Source organism: Rissa tridactyla, chromosome 1 (assembly GCF_028500815.1).
Source record: "Rissa tridactyla isolate bRisTri1 chromosome 1, bRisTri1.patW.cur.20221130, whole genome shotgun sequence".
Lineage (NCBI taxonomy): Eukaryota > Metazoa > Chordata > Aves > Charadriiformes > Laridae > Rissa > Rissa tridactyla.
In genome coordinates, this window is record NC_071466.1 from 154,084,298 (window position 1) to 154,103,617 (window position 19,320).

The 19,320-nt window shown below is 39.3% G+C and overlaps 2 protein-coding genes across 13 annotated transcripts in view; both read left to right on the forward strand.

The window, feature by feature from the left end:
• FGD4 (FYVE, RhoGEF and PH domain containing 4) overlaps nt 1-8,120 on the forward strand; it is a 116,298-nt gene extending 108,178 nt beyond the window's left edge. For all 9 annotated transcript variants that reach the window (XM_054204983.1, XM_054205050.1, XM_054205007.1 and 6 more), the window contains 2 exons: nt 1,520-1,660; nt 1,844-8,120. In XM_054204983.1, coding sequence (XP_054060958.1) covers nt 1,520-1,660; nt 1,844-2,101 — 399 coding nt within the window. In that variant the 3' untranslated portion in view covers nt 2,102-8,120. The remainder of the gene's footprint in view (nt 1-1,519; nt 1,661-1,843) is intronic.
• An 8,584-nt stretch (nt 8,121-16,704) lies between these two features.
• DNM1L (dynamin 1 like) overlaps nt 16,705-19,320 on the forward strand; it is a 43,290-nt gene continuing 40,674 nt past the window's right edge. For 3 of the 4 annotated variants that reach the window (XM_054188984.1, XM_054188986.1, XM_054188985.1), the window contains exon 1: nt 16,705-16,956. In XM_054188984.1, coding sequence (XP_054044959.1) covers nt 16,855-16,956 — 102 coding nt within the window. In that variant the 5' untranslated portion in view covers nt 16,705-16,854. The remainder of the gene's footprint in view (nt 16,957-19,320) is intronic. The other variant, XM_054188987.1, reaches the window with a different exon arrangement.

Genomic DNA, 19,320 nt, shown 5'->3' on the forward strand with positions numbered 1-19,320 from the left:
GTTTTCACCATTCATCTTTTACAGTACTGCTTTGTTTCTTACAACCCTTTTTAAAGGGGGAACTAGGAACCTTAGCTTGTTTGCTTCTTTCCAGTTACATCAGCTAATGTGACAAAACATTACCTTTCCTTATAAATGTTCAGTTTTCTTCTTCTCCACTTAAGCTGTCGTAGCAACAAAACCCACTTATTACTACAATGGTTCTTGAAAACATATACCCAAACTGAAAGAACTGGGGATGGAGGAGAGGGGAATGGGGGAGAATTTTGCTATCCAGAGTCTGAATAGTTAGATACTGTTTTGATCAGCGTATACAATGTACCTTTAAGTCATCGAGTTGCTCGCAGATTTTGACATCTAGAAGTTCAAGGTCTCAATCAGACAACAAGGACTTACGCTTTTTTTATGATCATGGGAAGAATTAGGCATCTTACAGTTGCAATTAACCTTTGCATTTCTTAAATCCGTCATTATAGGCCCTTTTAAAATACCTAATGTATGTTAGAGAAATATCATCTGAACTTTGTCAAGACATATATTTGTTGTCAGATGTAGTACAGAAGGATTGACCCTCGAGCTAAATACCAACAGAAAAAGAAGGCAAAAATAAGATACAGATTGTAATTCCATATATATATAGTTCCTAATCCACGTTGGCTTGACTACGCCTGACTCCGCACTCTCTTACATGAGAAAGAGTAAGGAGCACAGGACTCCACTAGTTTACCTTATAGTCAAAAGAGTACCGTTTCATGGCATGATGGCTTTTTTAAGGTAGCTGAAGGAGCTATAGAGTGTCTTAGAAATGTCCGTCTACATGCTGGATCTCATGACAATGGAGTTGTTGGTACCATGTTGCAGCATCCAGACAGCATCACTGCTGGGGGAGGAAAAAAAAATGGATGCAAGGAAATATTAACACATAAAATCATTTTGTGTTCTTTCTGTTCTTCTCAGGATCACTATTTAAGACAAGTAGCGTGTCACTCTGTCTTCAGATTTTAAGGAATTCACCTAATCTTTTCTCTAGGATTAGTGCTTGCATTCTTATGTTATTCTTAGAAATATGTTTGCATCTGGTCCTGTCATAATATTTTGTCTGCCAAAATAGAGTAGTTGTCATATTGGATAGTTAGTAGCACTTGCATGCCTAACATGATGTTATCTTAGAAATAAGACATTATTGTAGATACTAAGTTACAGAGAAAGGCTAGTCGTGGTGGCAAAATGAGATTTAGAGTGATGTAGTAGTGTATAATCCAAAATTACTGATGAAAGAAGAAACAGATTACACATGTGATGAGGGAGTAGTACACATTGTGATTCTATGTATGCATTACATAAATATTCTCCATAAATCCAGTCCTTAACTAACTTGGGTATTTACTCAAGCTGTTTTGCAGATGATACCTAAGATTTGATATGGATGGTGATATATTTCATCTTTTCTGTTCTGTGTGTTTTTAGTCTTTATTTAAGAAAGTTTATTTTCCTTTTTATGCTTTATATTGTCTCCTAGATTGAATCTGCAGAAGTCTCTGGAAATAGTGTCATATGTAGCTTTCTTCAGTACATGGAAAAATCAAAGCCTTGGCAGAAAGCGTGGTGTGTTATACCGAAACAGGAAGCTCTTGTGCTGTACATGTATGGTGCTCCCCAGGTATGTACACAGAACCTGGAAAAGATTTTAGGAATTATTGTCACTGACATCTGAGGAAGAGAGGTCAAAATAGCTCAGGAATGGAGGAAAGACCCAAGTGTTTTTACCAACCTGTATAGTAAACGAGAGGTAGTGGGCAGATTAGTTGTCCGTTTTTAATCAAGAACAACTTCTCCTTCTTAGGATGTTAAAGCTCTGGCTACAATTCCACTTCTGGGCTATGCAGTAGATGACACTCCAAGAAGTGCTGACCTCCCACACAGCTTCAAACTGACCCAGTCCAAGTCTGTGCACAGCTTTGCTGCGGACAATGAGGAACTAAAACAGAAATGGCTAAAAGTTATCCATTTAGCTGTCAAAGGTGAGACGCCAGAATGTGAAAATGAACTGCAAGTGAATTCAGAAGAACAACCTGAATCTTCTAAAACATCTGAATGCTGAAGCTCAAGAATATGTGGTATTTTTAAAAGATTTCAGTTGAGTTTGTGGTTAACCTTTGTGTTAGCCTTCCTTTGCTCAATCAATTAAAAAAAAAAAAGAAAGAAAAAAAGAAAGAAACTTCTTACTACCATACACATCTTAGCACTTTATGTTTGGGAAAAATTCTGGTCTTTTTAGGGATCTTTTTCTTATATTTATGTTCTGTCAATAAAAGTGATGTACAGGTCCATTTCAGAGACTTTTTAAAAAATGTGAATGCTATTAAAAATACTTACTAACTTTACTGTACTACTACTTTGTTGTGATGCAAATTTTTTTGAAAATCCAGTTGCTCTTTGGTTAATGTTTGCAACTTTCATTATGAATGCAAATATTGAAGCTTCCTACTTACATGTTAGGATTTGCAGCAGGATAAAAGATATACCTCCACATTGCCAAAATAGATCTGTAGTTAAATATGCAGGGACAGTTTGGTTTAATGTATGTAGTTTATAGATTGAATTCCACAGATCTGTATATATGTTGTATTCACTTGTCTCTTTTTAATTAATGCAAATTGCTTTCACAGGTATATTGGCTTTTAAAGTTTCAGTATATCAAGGAAACAATCTAATGATTTTTCAATCTAGAAATGAATACCTAAAATACGAGAAAACAATATATAATATATGTACATATTAAAAATGTACAATACTTGATTTTTGCTTTGGTTTCATGATACTGGGTTCCTATTAGTGAATAATTTATTTAAAAAGCATGTTTTCTATTTGAAATTAAACACAGTCCTAAATTAACAAATACTGTTCAGTGATTTGTTTTAATAGCTGACATTTAATGATCTTGATATTTTTATGCATTAAAAAATAGCAGTAATGTAAGTGGCATGCAATGGACAAATAAGTTCCAGTTGTGTTTAAAAGAGCAGTCGCTTTTATTCAGTGTCCTACCACTGTCATCTAAGAGTGCAGTAGTTCGTTACTGAAATGCAGTATGTGGTTTGGAAAAGCAACAGATTCTAGTAACCTTCGGGGAACATGTATTTTTGCTATTATGATTATTGGAACAAAGGAGCATTTTGAACTTAAGTCTTTCAATTTTTGCAGAAGATGAGATAACTGTAATATTTATGACAACAGTCTTCAAGGATTATCGCTGTAAAGTGGAGCCTGCTTTATACAAATTTAGCATGAGGTCTGAGCCTGCAAATCTCAAGTTGCATTAACTGCCATTATTTGCATTCTGCTTGTAGGAATAAGGACGCGTTGGCTTTACAACAAGTATTAAGTCCCTTACGAACTTTTATATTCCTATTAGGGTTTTTATACATAGAGGCAAATGACCTCCCTAAAATTTTTACTGTAACATGCTTGGATGAAATACAACAAATTCAGGTAGTGATTGACTATCAAGTAGACAATTAAAATCATCGCCATCTTTCCTTTTCTGACCCCTCAAACGAAGGAAAGTATGTAACTTCTACAATCAACTTGTCATAGGAACAGTCGGGAGTCTTACTTCTCAATGTAACTGCACTCTGTATTTTAAACCACATCAAGCTGAAGAGCTGAGGTTCAAGTCCAGTTTTGTTAATAACATGGGGGCAGATCTAAATTCTCGCTTTTTTATAATGAGATTTCCAGACAAAGTATTCACTGAACTCCCACTTTGCTCTTTTTTGCAACATTGTAGGGAAAAAGAAATAGTTATTTAGCATTTAACAAAGGATTGTTAAAGTAACCTCTGTTTTTCATGTCAAGTGTGCATTGAGTACACAGTGTCTAGCATTCTTTGGTCATGCAGCTTAATGTTAGTGGGCTGGATTTTGCTCTTACCTGCACAAATCCAAAATTTACCATGGCCTTTAGACCTCAAAGCTTTAATCTAGTGCTAGGAATTATCAGGACATGGCATTGTAGAGTACTAACTCTATAACTGACTTTGTGCCTGTCAGTTCTGAATTATTCCTTGGGTGCTCCACGTGTCCAGATTATTCAGCATGTAACCCCAGTATTACTTTTATCTGATGTGCAAGCTCTTCTGTAATTCTTTAAGAGTTTTTTAAGTTATTTCTACTGTCAGCTGTATTTATCTTTATTTATGGGCAGCGTAAGCCCATTTTGATTCACGTTGGTGAGCGCTATCAAATCTTCTCCTGGGTCTCCCTAGCTAGCACACGCCGTCTTGTGTATATCTTGGCGAGGGATGGGGGAACATTCAGGTAAGCAAGAAGAACTCTCCATGGCTAACTTTCTTTGGTCATCTCCTGAAAGTGGGTATCTTCTAAAAGAGTCTCAAGTGCAACTGCGGCATCTGGAGGGTTGTCTTACCACATCCTCGTGTGTAAAAAACATTGTTTCCCATGTTTAAGTTGTTGAGTGTAAGGGGAGAAGTTGCCTTAAGGGCATCTCCAGATAAGATGGAGTAAGCTATTCTGAAAGTAATATGATGGTATGACTGTAATCATGTAGGATATTCTGTTTTCTAAGCTCCTGCAAACTTACTTCTGAGCCAAGTAGGAAGACCCATTCGAGCTAAATGATTAAGGAAATGATTAGAAGCAGTAATTTCTGTGCTGCCTTATTGTTATAGTGGTATTGAGCATCTGACGCTGCTTGAATGATTTCAGCATCTCCCAGAGGAAGCCCTGCATTTGGGCACAAACAATTTGAAATGAAGTTAGCATTGGGAGTTATTTATTTGGATGTTAACCTCGTGTTTGCTCCCAGCCATTGAAGTTTATATAGTGCAGGATATTTCATTTACCCTAGTGAAACCTATTTCATGTTCTCCTTATCAATTGCTTGGTTGGAATTGTTCTTTTTCTGAGTCAGAATGCCTCGGCACTCAAATGTATGGTTCTGTGTGTATTTTGTAGGAGAAGTATGTACCACTAATATTAAAGGCGATCAGAAGATGGAGAAGTTTCTGCTAGATTTAACCGCCCTGTTTTACTCTATTCTCTACAGGCAAGCCCCCCTTACAACATCCAGAACTTTAAATTGTAAATTATGACCACAGAGGAACAAATTCAAAGTAGTAACTGCTGCGGCTTAAGTACCATGACGAAAGCAGCCAAATTAAAACTATCATTCTAACAAGGTATAAGCTGTTCCCATTCCAGCTGTTGGATTCTTTTAAAAAAAAAAAAAAAAAAAAAAAAAAAAAGGGCATGACAAATATTAGCATAAAGCTGTGTGTGTAAGGAATAAACTATAACTGAGCGTTCATTCATAATACATGAATGTATGTGAATGGCTCTGCTCAATTATTTAAGCTTTGCGATTCTTGTGTTCAAGAAATGCTTCTTTCTCACTTTAAAAGTGATCAGTCTTCTGTGCAGTTTAAAGCAGATCAAATGTTATTTTGTGCGGTTTTATCTGTGTTCAACCAGAACAAGGGCTTAATTTTATCTTTAATATGTTTGGAACATATTAATATATTTTTCAAAACGACTTAATATTTTTCCCCTATCATGGAAAAATAGTGTATCGTGACATCTGCGTGTCTGCACTGTTCTTCCAGATCCACTAAAAATTGTTTTCTGGTCTCGGGTACTCCTGCTTGGTTGAAGAGCTGCTGTAAAACCTATAGCATCTAGTACTTTCAGATCCCTTTACACTGAGTAGGTTTGTTTATTCCAAAATGTATATAATTTTTATGTGCAAAATAGATATAGAGAATACAAAACATTCTCTTCTATTTGGAGTAGAATATTAAGCCACTTTAAATGCATGTAATGTATAGTGGCACCTCTTTATGCAAAACCATCTCAAAGTGCTTTATAAATCTCCTCAAAGGTTCTAAATCCTTTTCATAGAAAAAAGGATTTTTATTCTTCATATTTTTAAACTATGGATGAAGCCAAGGCACTGATTAAATGTAGAATAAATACACTACCACCTAAGAAAATTTTAGATGAGGTTATAGAAGTATGCTCTAAAGAGTTCCAAGTAGAGTCACGAGGAAAGAAAAAAGTATATATAAAAATAAGTAGGAAAGATGGGGAAACACTTGACAGGTTCTTTGGGTTTTGTTGTTTTTTTTTTCAAAATACATCACCACAGAGCTAGTATAAAAACTGGTCAGCTTTTAATTTCAAGACAAGATTAAATAAAATGAACAGAGGATAGTGGTTCCTTATACTGAAGGAAAGGCTTTCAGGAAAGAAATAAACATTCCATGTAGAAATAATTCTAAGCAATAAAAAAAGGAGGTTTCTCCACGTAAATATATTTAGCGATCTTTAGCTGGTATAGACTAGCAGAGACCTGCTTGAGCTATTATGCCTTCAGTGATTTAAATTCATGTAAAATCTGCCTTACATTATATAAAAACACTTGTGGAAAATCAAGATTTCACCAGTTTGAGAGCTGCTGCCTTACTGTGTCTCATGTGGAATCACAGCGCTCAGTTGAACTGCAGGTGGGTTTCAGTTGGAGGTAACTGATGTAGGGGTGAATGTAAACAGCTGGAAATACATATCCAAAAATAAATTATTGGAGAAGAGAAATAATTTTGTGGCAGAAGTGACTCTCCTTAAGATAAATCCATTGGTGAAAGGGGCATTGTTCTTAGTCTGTGGTGTACTGTTATTTGAAATCTGAAATGAAATATATGGAGTTATGGGTTTTTTTCTTCAGTCTGTGGCCCTGCTGGTATCAGGAATTTATCTAGCTGGTTCTGACCCAGGGGACTGTAGTGAAGTGTGTTCCTTGGATAGGAGTTTTAATCTGCTAGTCAAGATTGTTTCCTAAATCCTTTTCCTTTAACAGAACAGAACATTAATTTAATGATTGTATATGTGTGTATGTATACACATATGCATATGTATGTGTGAATATATGTATATATGTGTATTTATATATTTGAGACTTATTCAGATGACCTGTTTTCAAGCAGTATTTTACAATCAAAAAATACACTGTGCTGCATTCAAACTATAATGTATATTGACTGTGTTGAGTACACTTTTCAGAAGAAAAAATCGAGAGAAGTAGATCTAATTTTGTGGCATGTTTACTATTTCAGCCTAATTTTAAAATAAAATAAAATCAAACACACTAAATTCAGTAAGACATTCAATCTGCTTCCTTTAAAACCTCATGATTAAATTTCTTCCTAGACTCAACAATGGCATTTTGCTTTCACCCCTTCCTCTTCTTAGCACAATTGAATGTTGAATGTGATTTTTTTTTTTTTAAAAAAAATTATTATTTTTTTTTCTTTACTAAAATCTTCAAGCAGATTTCTTTGAATAAAACATGCTTTCAGCCATGGCATAATACCAACCTGCTTCAGTTTATAGTTCATCCTTGTAGATGCATTAACTATTTATGGTGAAAACATTCAGAAAAGAGGGAACTGTCAAAGCATTTTTGCGCGTATGTGCCCTAGTATTTTTACCCACAGGGAACCTTTTGCAATAGAACTATTGGGGTTTTTTTCTACTAGCATGTTCTCTATTCTTCAGCTCTCAAGGCAGATTAGTACGTTAATTTTAGTGGAGCCTGGATCGGCTGTAGAGTTTGACAACATAATTATAGGCCATTCACTGCAATTCCCCTTCATTATGAAAACATTTCTGGTTTTAATTGAGAAAACGCCTTTTTTTTTTTTTTTTTTTTGTAAAAATACTGATATTTGGAAGAGGTGTAAATTTGTTCTGGTTTTGCAATAAAGTGAAAAATATTAAAAAGGTGAAATATAAATGCCATTATAAGTTGTGCAAATGTAAGTGGTCATTTTTACGGTCAAGAAATATATGAATGTAAAAAATCTGCAGATATTGTATATATGTCCTGTAATATATGTATATTTGGTCATAAGGTGGGTGGAGAATTGTAAAAATTAAGCACTTTAATTCCTGTTGAGTACTTAAAAGAAATTTGTATCCTGTAAAATAAAAGCATCGTTAAATAAGCATTGCTGGTTGACTTCTTTTTTTTTGGTCTGCCTACTGTTTACTTTCTCTGCTGATGAAATCTTTAAACTGCATTTCCAGTTGTGCAAGTAACTGTAAGGACCCATCTGTTGCTGAAGTGCCAGCTACTCAGAAGTACTGCTAAGTCAGTGGATGATATATATGCTGAATATGTAAGGGGCTGTATATAATGCTATGACATCTTGGATTGGGAAGAGAAAAGATGCAGTTTTTCACCGTTCAGATCCGTATTTCTGTAAAAGGGAATAATAATGTTCTCTCATGTGACCAGGACATTATGAGAGTACTTTATGGGCTTCTACATTGCCACCCCCAGAGAAAAGTGCAGAAAGAAAGGAACGTGTTCAGGTGTAGCCCCGCATCTTTCTTACTATTACTCAAGCACTGCTCTGAACAAAAGGACAAAACAAAACATTGAGCAGCTGCTCAGTGTGATCTCTTGTGCACTGAATTAAAGCGGTGCTGTGAAGCAAAAATGATCAGGTAATTAGCTGGATCATGATCCTAAGCATAGGCAACTTTAAGTAATGTGCGAGCTAAGCACACATTCAGTTTATGAAAGTGCCACTTAAACTGCAGCTACTCCTTTTCTAAGTATCCTTTAACAGACAGAACCATCTGCAGTTGCCTCCAATTTCCATCATCTGTACACACTAAACATGTTTTGATTGTGTCTGATTTATTCTTCTGCAGGTGTGGGACGATGTTGCAGAAAATATTGCCCCCCCAATTATAGAGAAGAAAATGTACTGTATTACATGTTAGTTCCTGTCTGGAAGGAGTTGTGTAGAAGTATTTTGTTTAGTTTCTACTTTTTCTTCTCTCTCTAAACACAGTAAACAAATTAGTGTTTGAAATAAGTACTGGTGAACCACGGAAAGTAATGCTTCCCTCTCCGTTTACTTAATTTTTTCCCACTAATTTTTCCGATTATTTTTTTCCGCTGTGATTAACTCTTTTCCAGAACCATTATTTTCCTCATTACACACAATGGAATGCCTTCTACGTGGAGACAAAAATAACAGCGTTTACCCTAAAAGGTGCTTTAATAAGAAAACATAATTACAAAATTCAAACCACAGGAAACCCGTAATCACAGCCTGTACTTAATTCCTTTATTATCGGCAGGTTTAATTAAGCGCTGATATTTCTGCTTGGTCGAAAATTGTCCGGGAGCCCATCAAGTACAGGGTTGGTAAGTAAGTGGTAGGTGGTGTCTCCTCTGGCTCTCCCTCAGAGCCTGACTAAAGACTGCCTCAACCACCACGCAACTGTTCTTGGCGTTGCATGGGTTTCCTGACATGAGAGAAATGGCAGGCCTGCCTTTGGTAAACACAAGACTCGGAGCTTGTTTGCTGTAAAGAAATTGCTCTGGAGGGTCCTGTTGGTGTCTCTAATGAACAAGAGGAGGGATCCTTAACGATTATGATCTTTTTGGCTTGGAGGCGCTCACCCTCTGCCTCCTTGACCCTATGCATTAGGCAGCTATGACAATATTAAGCCTCATCAGACCCAGTTTTGTGGGAAATCAGGATAGACCCGGCTGAGTTTATTCGCTTGAGGTCTCCCCCATGTCTGCGTTGCTAGTTTCTGTTTTGAGCTCAAGAACATAATGCTCTGGTGTCATGAGCAGGATGCGCTACCTGCTCTCTCTTTCAAACTGGTACATTTCTTTGTGTTACAGCATATTTTTCAAGTGACTTTCCCTAGTTTAAAGTCTTAAGTTATCAAGAATGTGTCACATACAAAACTGAAGTTTATCAGTTGTTAGCTTCACTCTCTGCAAGGGTTTCTTTCTTTTTTTAAAAATTTATTTATTTTTAAATTATTCTTATCACTAGTCAGAACTCACGTAGCCTTCAACCATCAGGATCTTATCAAAAGAATTCATCAGGAATTTCAACTAACAAATCCGTGCTCTCTTTTGAGCGTGTTTTGACATAGTACGCCCAACTCATTCTTTCAAACTCTAGGTGAGGGACCCTGCTTCAGGGAAATGGGTTTTGGACTCCGATTGGTACTGAATGGAGGAGCCTTCCCACAGCATGAAATTAAATGAATGACCCTGTGATGGAAGAAGATAAGATTTCAAGCATGACTCTGTTTAGACCTATTGCTTAGCTATGTAGAAGTACCTGCTTGGCCTCTTTTGCCTTACTCACATTTTTCTTGGCTTGCAAAAGGGAATCCAAATCTTTCAGCTCAAGGCTTCAGGACGCAGCATTTACAAAAGACCTACCTTACCTATGTTGTATTTTGGAATTCAATTTCAGATTATCACTAAGCGGGTCCTATTAAACAAATGTTCTTTAGCGGCTGAAGTGCACCTTGCAGTTCTATTTCACGTGAAAAGACTCGCATCCATGTGCTCCGAGACAACTCCATGATGCTAAGCAAACCATGGCAGGTAAGACATCAAGTGTCCACGCCAGAACTGCAACCCTGACCTAAACTAAAAAGCTTCAGAGAGACATACTGGAAGTATCCATTAATCTTTTATGCAGGCTGTGATGTTGTAAATCGCATATGCTCAATTGTCGTATTTTCCAATTTAAACTTAAAATTGTGCCAATCATAATATGAAAAGCAGCATGCACAAGAAAACATGCATTATCAAAATTAAAAATGCTCCTATTAGCATATTATTTTATGTTAAAAAGGCCACAGGAGACAGCCTTATTTAAAATATTATATCCAGAAGTAGAAGATACAAGCTGAATTCTACTGAATGTCAGCAAGTTTGCTATTTGCTACTTCCTCCTTCCTTGGTTGGGGTAAGGTTTTTCTTTTCCTTTCTAGTTATATTGCCTCAGCTGAATACTAACTAAGCGTGCATTTTGTTTTCCAATAAAAAGTTACTTTCTTGATATCAGACAGGAAATTATTGCCTTTATTCCCAAAACCTTGGTCCTTTAAAGTTCTTTAAGTCCTTTAAGGCTTTCACCTTAAAATTGGGCTGCAAACCATTCCTTATGCAAGCAGCAATTATTTCATATTTTCTTTCAAATTTATTGTTTTCGATGGGCATTGCTTTAAGAATACACCTGGCAGACGCCATGAGAAATTTCCCCAGTGGATGTTTCCACATTTAAAACCAAGCTCTGATAAGCAACATGTGATCCATGAGATTGCTTGATTTAAGTCAAGAAAAATTGTAGGGAAGAAATCCTTGGGTTTCACACCGACACCTGTTGATTCCTCTGTTTGTTCAGCAGCACATGATTTACAAATGGAAAAGGCTTCTATCAAAAAGATATAATTAAAACATCTACGATGATGTGGGGAAATACCAAGTGAAAATTTCCAAATTTTCTCCACTAGACTGTATAATGAGAGTGAGAAACAGCTTATTTATAATATCCATCCTTTGATTAATGAAGTCCTGTAACAGATGATGAGGTTGATTGTTGGTGAGTCCATCAAAATGCATGAGGAAAGCAGAAATCTGCTGTTTAGAAGTTAAGTGGTTACCGACTTGGTACTATGCACTTGCACTTGGCATCACCAATTAATGCTCAGCAGACAAATTTAGTAACGCACCTGCACCAGAGAGGAAATGAACTGCTCAGCTGGGATACATCCAACTGTCCCGTTGCCACTGGAGGGGTGAAAATCATTCACTGAAGTAACTGTGACTATCGTGTTTGGTATCCCAAGAAGTCTGACCACCCCAGCTTGGGGGAGGAGAGGGGAGCACTGTTGTACAGCAATCCAGAGTGATACAGAGGTTGTTTTCATCTCCAGCCAAAGCTTTTACCTCTATTGGCCTTGTCAGAAATGCTGATGTCTTACAAACACTTACCGGAGTCTTGGGCTTTGTTACTGTTTGATGAACTTTGCTGCGTTTGCCTTGTGGCTCTTACCCTCTGTGCCCTGCCCCTTCCTTAACTCGAAACCTGCTTTCAGTTCTGCAAGCATGTTTTATAAGAGGTTGCGTGACACTCCAAATATTACACCAATTTAGTTAAATAACTTCTCTGTGAATACGGTGAGAGAATATAAGGAACTCTCAGTTGTTTAGTTCATCATATTGTCCAGCAAAGTTGCATCTCTGCCCTGGGATTATTTTGTTTTCTCAGAGACGGGGTGCCAGCACAGGTAACATGTAACTCGGGGATTCCTATCAGCATGGTGATCTTCTTACAGCCAGCTGAAGCGTATAGGAGAGATCACTGCCAATTCAGCAGAACCCCTGGACTATGGATTTGAAACCTCTGCTTTCTGTCTCTTCTGGTAAAAGCCCAAGGTTTAGAATCCGCCAGTTTGGAAAAATCTGTGTAGAACGTCCAAACAAAGTGTCATTCTGTCAAGGGATTTCAAGAATTTATTTATCTCAGCTTCTAATGCTGTTTGCTGTGCAGATGTCTGGTATAAGTGCTATGAGAAAATGTTAAAGTTACATCTGTGGTGAGGTTGCTCTGGAGAATAGAAAAACACCATTCAGTTTGGCTTCACGTAAAAATCAGGCTCTGACAGACCCCTATAATCATTGTATTGCATGGTTCCAAAAGGTGACATTACCAAGCAATAGTTTATAAAGGTATTTTCTTAATAGTGTTTGTGCAATACAAAGCAGTAGGACTATGTATGCAGCGCAAATGTTATGTCACATACTTGACACATTTTGGTCTGGCAGGCAAATATTTCTTTCTCTAGACAAATACAATGGCAAGGAAATATGCTTTACTGAGGTGCTAGTAGGTGGTCTCCTTTTTTGGCATAAATTAATGAAGTGGCAAATGACTTGTCCACTACTGTCAGTATGTCAATATAAAGAGACTCCAGCTGTCTGAGCAAAAATGGAAGCGGATGATGATGCAAAACTGTAAAGAAATTCATATAATGGAGAAGAAAGGCTGGAAATTTTTGTTCTCCTGACTTCAAATGTAAAACCAAGGAGGCTTATAATGAAATTAGAAGATGACAAATTTAAAACTGACACCAAATTGATTTTTTGCACTGTGCATAATTAGATCATGAAATCTACTGTCACAGGATGTCATTGGAGCCAAGAATTTAGTGTGATGGGACAAAAATACCTATTATATGGTAAATAAAGCAATCTAGTTTCCAGTAACTTAAAATGGAAGAAATATTGAACTGTCTACTTCAGATATTATAGCAATATCAAAATTATTTAATATGTAGCTTTGAGATCAGAAGATCTTATTACTGCATTTTTAAATTTTCCCCAGAGCCCTGGCGCTGGATAGTCTTAGAGATGAGATTCTGAGGTAGACTGATATCAGGTCAGATTCAACATGGCAGTTCCCGTTTCCTCACGTCAATTAACTTTTAGTAAATACCCAGTCTGACTACTACTGCCTTTTATGAGATCTTCGAGTTTCTTGCTCAGTACAATACAAGTCTGCCATGTAAAGTTAGAGTTAAAGCTACAGATGACCACTGCTTGTTAAAGTGTTCATTGCTTTGGCACAGTCCTCAACTGGGCTGAGGTAAGTGCTGGATTTCCTAAGTCGGTGCAGGACATGACACTTCATAGCAGAGGCATTTCCGGCTCGCACTTCTTAGCCAAAAATGTACGATGTCTTAAACTTTGCATTCTGATGTTTCCTAGCCTTATATCTTCTTTAGTCCTTTCTTCTTGCTTTCCTTCATTAATTCATTTCCTCCATCTGAGCTTCTCCTGCACTTCTCCCCTTGGTAGGCCTTTCAACATCTCTGCTGGGCAGGCTAGGTTATCTCAACTCTGTTCAGCAACTGATATTTTCTCTGTGTGCTTCTTGATAAAATTCTAAGAATAGCCATACTGGGCCAGACCAAACGGCAAGCACACACAGTGCGTCTGCATGACACTCTCCCAGATTTCAACCGCTGTCAGGTCAGAAACATCCAGAGCTAGATTTGATTCCTACATAGCTACTTATTTACATGCAATACATTTCTCTCTCTTAAATATGACTAAATACCATCTGAATCCATTTAAAGTTTTACTGTCTACAACATCCTTTGGCAAGGAGCTCAATAGGTCAACAACCCAGCCATGAAGGGCTACTAACTTTGTTTTGTTCTGACTTCGCTCCTAGTTTCATTAGATGCTCCCCAAACACTTGTATTGGAAGGGAGAATAAACAAAACTGATGCTTTTCCACCCACTCCAGGCTACTAAGGATTACTCAGGCCTTTAATCCTCCCTTACCCCTTGCCATTTCTTTTGTAGAGTGAAGACTCCAACTTCACTTAGTTGGTCTTGATATTAAAGCTGTTCCACACCTTTCATCATCCTTGTTGTCCTTCTCTGACCCCTTCCCAGTTCTACATTCTTTCCGAGATTTCCCACTTCTGGCCTAAATTAAAACAGGTTGCACTTGCTCTATTTCACAGCTGGTGTCCATGAAGTCCTAAGGCAAAATGAAAGTGGCAGGAGAAAAGAGATCCACACAGAGAAATAAGCTGGTGTTATCTATCTACTTTAGGTGCCAGGAACTTCTATGTTCTAAATCGGAATGTTTTTTTGTCTTCTGTCTTTCCTTTGTGTTCCAGGGACTCGAGGAAGGAGAGGAAGCGAGGCTCTGTGCTAGACAGGGAACGGCAAACCTGTTAGAAAGAGTATTTGCTGTGTCAGATGTACAACACAGGGAACATTTGCTACTATCCTGGAAGCTGGAGAGGCAGATGCCAAATGGCTTTGGGGTACTAATGATCTCTGAGAGCAATTGACTCCAGCACGCTGAAAGTTAATGGGTGAAGCCGCTGGATAATCATGCCTGTATGGCTATGACAAGAACCCCCTCACCAACAGGTCGTTCAGGACCTTCGTCACAAAATTTTACCTGTGTTAACTGTTTCTGTCTGTGCTGAATACGCTAATTTTTGAGTGTTTCAATTTGCTTAGCCATCTTTATGCTTTTATCACAAAATACTAGTCCTCTGACAAAGCAGTGTGGAATTTCCTGGGTAAGAATGAGAGACTTTGTTGTAAAGATATATAGATAAGAACCTATTTTCTTTGTATGTTCTTTCCTTCAACATTTGAGGGTTTCAAGGCATGAAGACTGGAAAAGACTAATTTGTACAGAATAAGAACAGAAATTCTAATGCCATCCAGAACTTGAAATTTTCAGAAGCGTTTTTACTCTGTTGGCTTACAAGAAAGGACAAAGCCAGAATTCAACTCAGTGCTAGCATATTCATAATTTATCTTTGAGAACAGGCACTCAAGGGAAACACATTTAAAGATCAGACAGCTTATTTGTTGTGATCTCACATCACAAGTCTGGTTTCCCCAGATCTTTTTGTACAATGTAGCTGAGTATTAGATCTCACACAGTTTCCCACTTCCCAAGCCCTGCCAGTAACCTCAGCCACCCCTACTATGATGCATCCGAGTTACAAAATTTCAGGTGCAGAGATTAGCTGACAGACTTGCAGCGAAAAAAAAAATATCCACAAAAAAGCAAAGAGAATAAATATGGCTGTTTTGAATGTGTCCATCGTAATTCTCAATATGTGAACAGTAATGGGGAGCATATTCTTTTTGATGCACAATTTGTAGGACCAGATCTTCTCCAGTTCTCTTCTCCCCCTGAAGAGATTTCCGTAATGCTTCCTCCCCACCCCGAGCAGTTTTATTTTCCTGCTCTGTTGGGCTTTGTGAGACCAGATGCTGGCAAGGCCCAGCCATGTGCCACTCAGCGCCTTTCCTTGCTTGTTACTCAGGCAGCAGCACCGCCACACCTGGTGAAACAGTGGGGAGGGCTGTGGGGGCACACGTTTGGTTACTTCCTGCTTTCCAAGGGTTTTCAAAACACTGTGCCTTGAATAAACTTGGCCACACCATGCTGCTTGCCAAAAGGTGCAAGCACCTTTTGGGAGGTACGGGGTTACCCGCGGGCCTGCCCAGCGGTGCTGGGTTATGTGCTACGTTGCTGCCCATGCGCTGTCCTTCGCCACTTCTAGGAAATAAGATATTTTTACCATCTTCATTTATTTTTCTTTTTTTTTGTCTGTCCTACCACACTCCCCCCCATCCGGGGAAGGTCCTATTGGGCATTTCCCATAGCAGCGTTGCATTATCTGAAGGGGGCCTACAGGAAAGCTGTGGAGGGACTTCTTACGAGTGCATGTAGAGCTAGGATGAGGGGTAATGGCTTCAAACTGGAAGAGGGTAGATGTAGATTACATATCAGGAAGTAATTTTTCATTCTGAGGGTGGTGAGGCACTGGAACAGGTTGCCCAGGGAAGCTGTGGATGCCCCATCCCTGGAAGTGTTCAAGGCCAGGCTGGATGGGGCTGTGAGCAGCCTGGTCTAGTGGGAGGTGTCCCTGCCCATGGCAGGGGGGTTGGAAATAGATGATCTTTAGAGGTCCCTACCAGCCCAAACCATTCTATGATTCTATGAAAAGCTACGCCCCGGGCGGGGATGAGGCCTGCCTGCTCGACATGGGCCGCTTGTGGCCCTTCAACTTGTGGGCCGTGCTGCTACTGATGATCCCCAGAGGCGATCAGCTTTATCGTACGAAAAAATAGAATAAAACCTGGAAATGGCTTCTAATAGAAGACGGCGGCGGCGTCTTGTATTAGAAGCCTCGAAATGCCTCCATGGCCACAAGCAGAAACTCTGCCTTCCCCCTCTGGACTACAACTCCCATGATGCCTGGCGGCGGCGTTGCGCCCGGGCGGGGCCGCGCACAGCCTGCTGGGTGCCGCGCCGTGCGCGGGGGCTGGCGCCAATGGCGGCAGGCGGAGGGGGTGGTTGAGGGGAGCCCTTGTCCGTTGCGCCCGTTCGCCGCCGCCGCTTTCAACGGCCCTCACTGTCTTCCCCCCCGCCCCCTCCGCTCCCCGGCAGCCATGGAGGCGTTGATCCCGGTGATTAACAAGCTGCAGGATGTCTTCAACACGGTGGGGGCCGACATCATCCAGCTGCCGCAGATCGTGGTGGTGGGCACGCAGGTGAGGCGGGGCGGGGCGGGGTGGGGTAGGCCCAGCCGGGGTTTGGAGGGGGGGGGCGGGAAGCGGGCGGTGCGGGCCTTCAACCACCTTGAGGGCAAAGTCGAGGCGCCCATCGCAGCCTCCGGTGCTGCTGACCCGCCGTCGACTCCGCCAAGGGCACGGGGGGACGCGGGCGGCCGGGGCGGGCGTCCGCCCGCCCGCCCCGGCCGCCCTAGGCTACCCGCGTCCCCCCCATCCCCCGCTATTCCCTCCTCTGGCTCCCCACCATTTGCAATGGGAGTGCCTCTTCCACCGCCCCGCACACCCGGGGATGTGTAGGTGGCACCGCCCGCCAAGGGGGGCCTGTTGCCGGCCATCGCTAGTGGGTGGCTTCCCTTCTCTGACAGCCGGCGTGAAGTGTATGGGGGGGTGGGAGGGTGAGTAAAAGGGATGTGGTAACGGAACGGTGTCTTGCAGGCGTAGATCATTTTCCCTTTCTGCCTGTTCTCCGTGCCGTTTGGACCTCTTTGTCTTAGCTTATGAAGGTGTGCGGCGAAGCCAGCCTTTGTTGGCTGTCACAGTTACAAACGTGTGCGTCTCGGCTTGATAATGCAGCTGCTGGGCTCGAAGATAGCTCAAACCTTTTCACATCTATGCAAATGGGATGCTCCTCTCCAGCAAAACTTTTGGCAGCGGAACGCGTGTGACCAGAACTGTAGCAGTCATAAAGGAATTGAAAATGAAATGTTAAGCACAACTAAAACTTAAAGTTAACGGACCTCTCTTTTTATTTCTGTGAAATTAACAGTGTGTACTGAATTTGTGATGTTACTTGACAGTAGCCTGCCTACCTAAGACAGTAATACCAACAACTCTCTAGTTAGGGTTTCATTATATGACTTAAAACACAAGCTGTATGTTTGAAGCTTGCATGTTGCTGAAGCATGGAATAGATTTGCTCAAAGACAACTGCAGTGTCGAACTGGCTGTGAGGTAGCCAGCTGTCATTCTGTTTTACCAATATAAATCAGATAGATTCATTGACTTTATATCAGACACTTTATAAAATAGATCTAAAATACTTGAATTGGGTGGGAGAGACTTTGCACTGGTAAGCTATATTAGGTACTTGCTATTTTTGTAGCTGACAGGAGTCCATCACTTTAGGAAGACATTTAATCTCCTTCACATTAAAAATCATACAGGCAAGCTGGGTTTTTGTTTGGGTTTTTTGTTCTTCTTTTAGTTTAGTTCTGCAACGGAAAGTGCAAGGCAGAGGTGTGGCATTTTTCTGTGTAAAAATAATAAAGTATTTTTTTTCTCTTTCACTTTATGAAATGCTTTGAAGTGGCTTTTTAAAAAAAATTATCCTTTTAAACAGTTTTGTCCTAGTTAACTTTCCTTAAGTACAGTAGATAGTGAGAGTTAAGCCAGTGTTGATATGCATTTGATTTAAATGGTCTACCTATCAGTATTAATATCCATTTGGTGCTGTATTCAGTATATTCATAAAAAACCTTGAATCAGTGTGATACTTCTTAGCATGCCAAAACAAAGTCCTTTATATAGACTCCAGGAAAATATATAGCAAAATGTCGAGCAAGCTGTATCTTGTTTTTTTTGTTTTGTTTTTAGTCAGGGTTGTTGGAAGAAATAATTGTCTTTATTGACATGGTAATTCTGTGGATGGTTATTTTATGCAATTAGCCTTAAAATAATTTAAATAAAATTTTATTATTTTATTCATTGAACTTAGTTTATTGTAGACCAGTATTCTGGAGATGTCTCAAATACGGCCTCAGAGATGATGGTTTTGCTGCTGGTATCTTCCTTCTATGGTTTTTTTTTTTTAAATGTGCCTTGAAACAATTTTTTTTCTTGAGATATTTTTTTTTAAGGCTATGTGGCCTTTGAGTTTGTTCACACAGTTGTTTTGTTTGTAGCCTACTGGCATATGCAGTCTTTACTTTTTTTTCTTTGAATAATATTCAAATACTGTTTTGAATTTTGCATCTCCATTTTTATTTGTAGGAAACAAAGGCTACCAGTTAAGATTTCTGTAACTCTCTGTTAATTGATTTATGCTTTTTTTTTTTCCTTCCAGTTTGCCTGTTGCTTTCCTTAGATGATCTTTTTACGTATTTAGCAAGGAGAAGAAAAATGCTTTTTTAAAGTAGTTTTTGCTGTTTATTTTTCTCACCTGTCTTCTCTGTCTCTTCTTTACTCTTTTATTGTTTTGTGCTTGGGCCTTTCTTCAGTTCTCATTTATTTCTACTTCTGTGGATCAAGTTAATTCTTTCTTTTCTGGAGTATGTAGAACTAGAAACTGCTTATAATCCTTAATTTAGCTTTGAATGTTTTATATTTCCCATGTTCCCTTTGCCC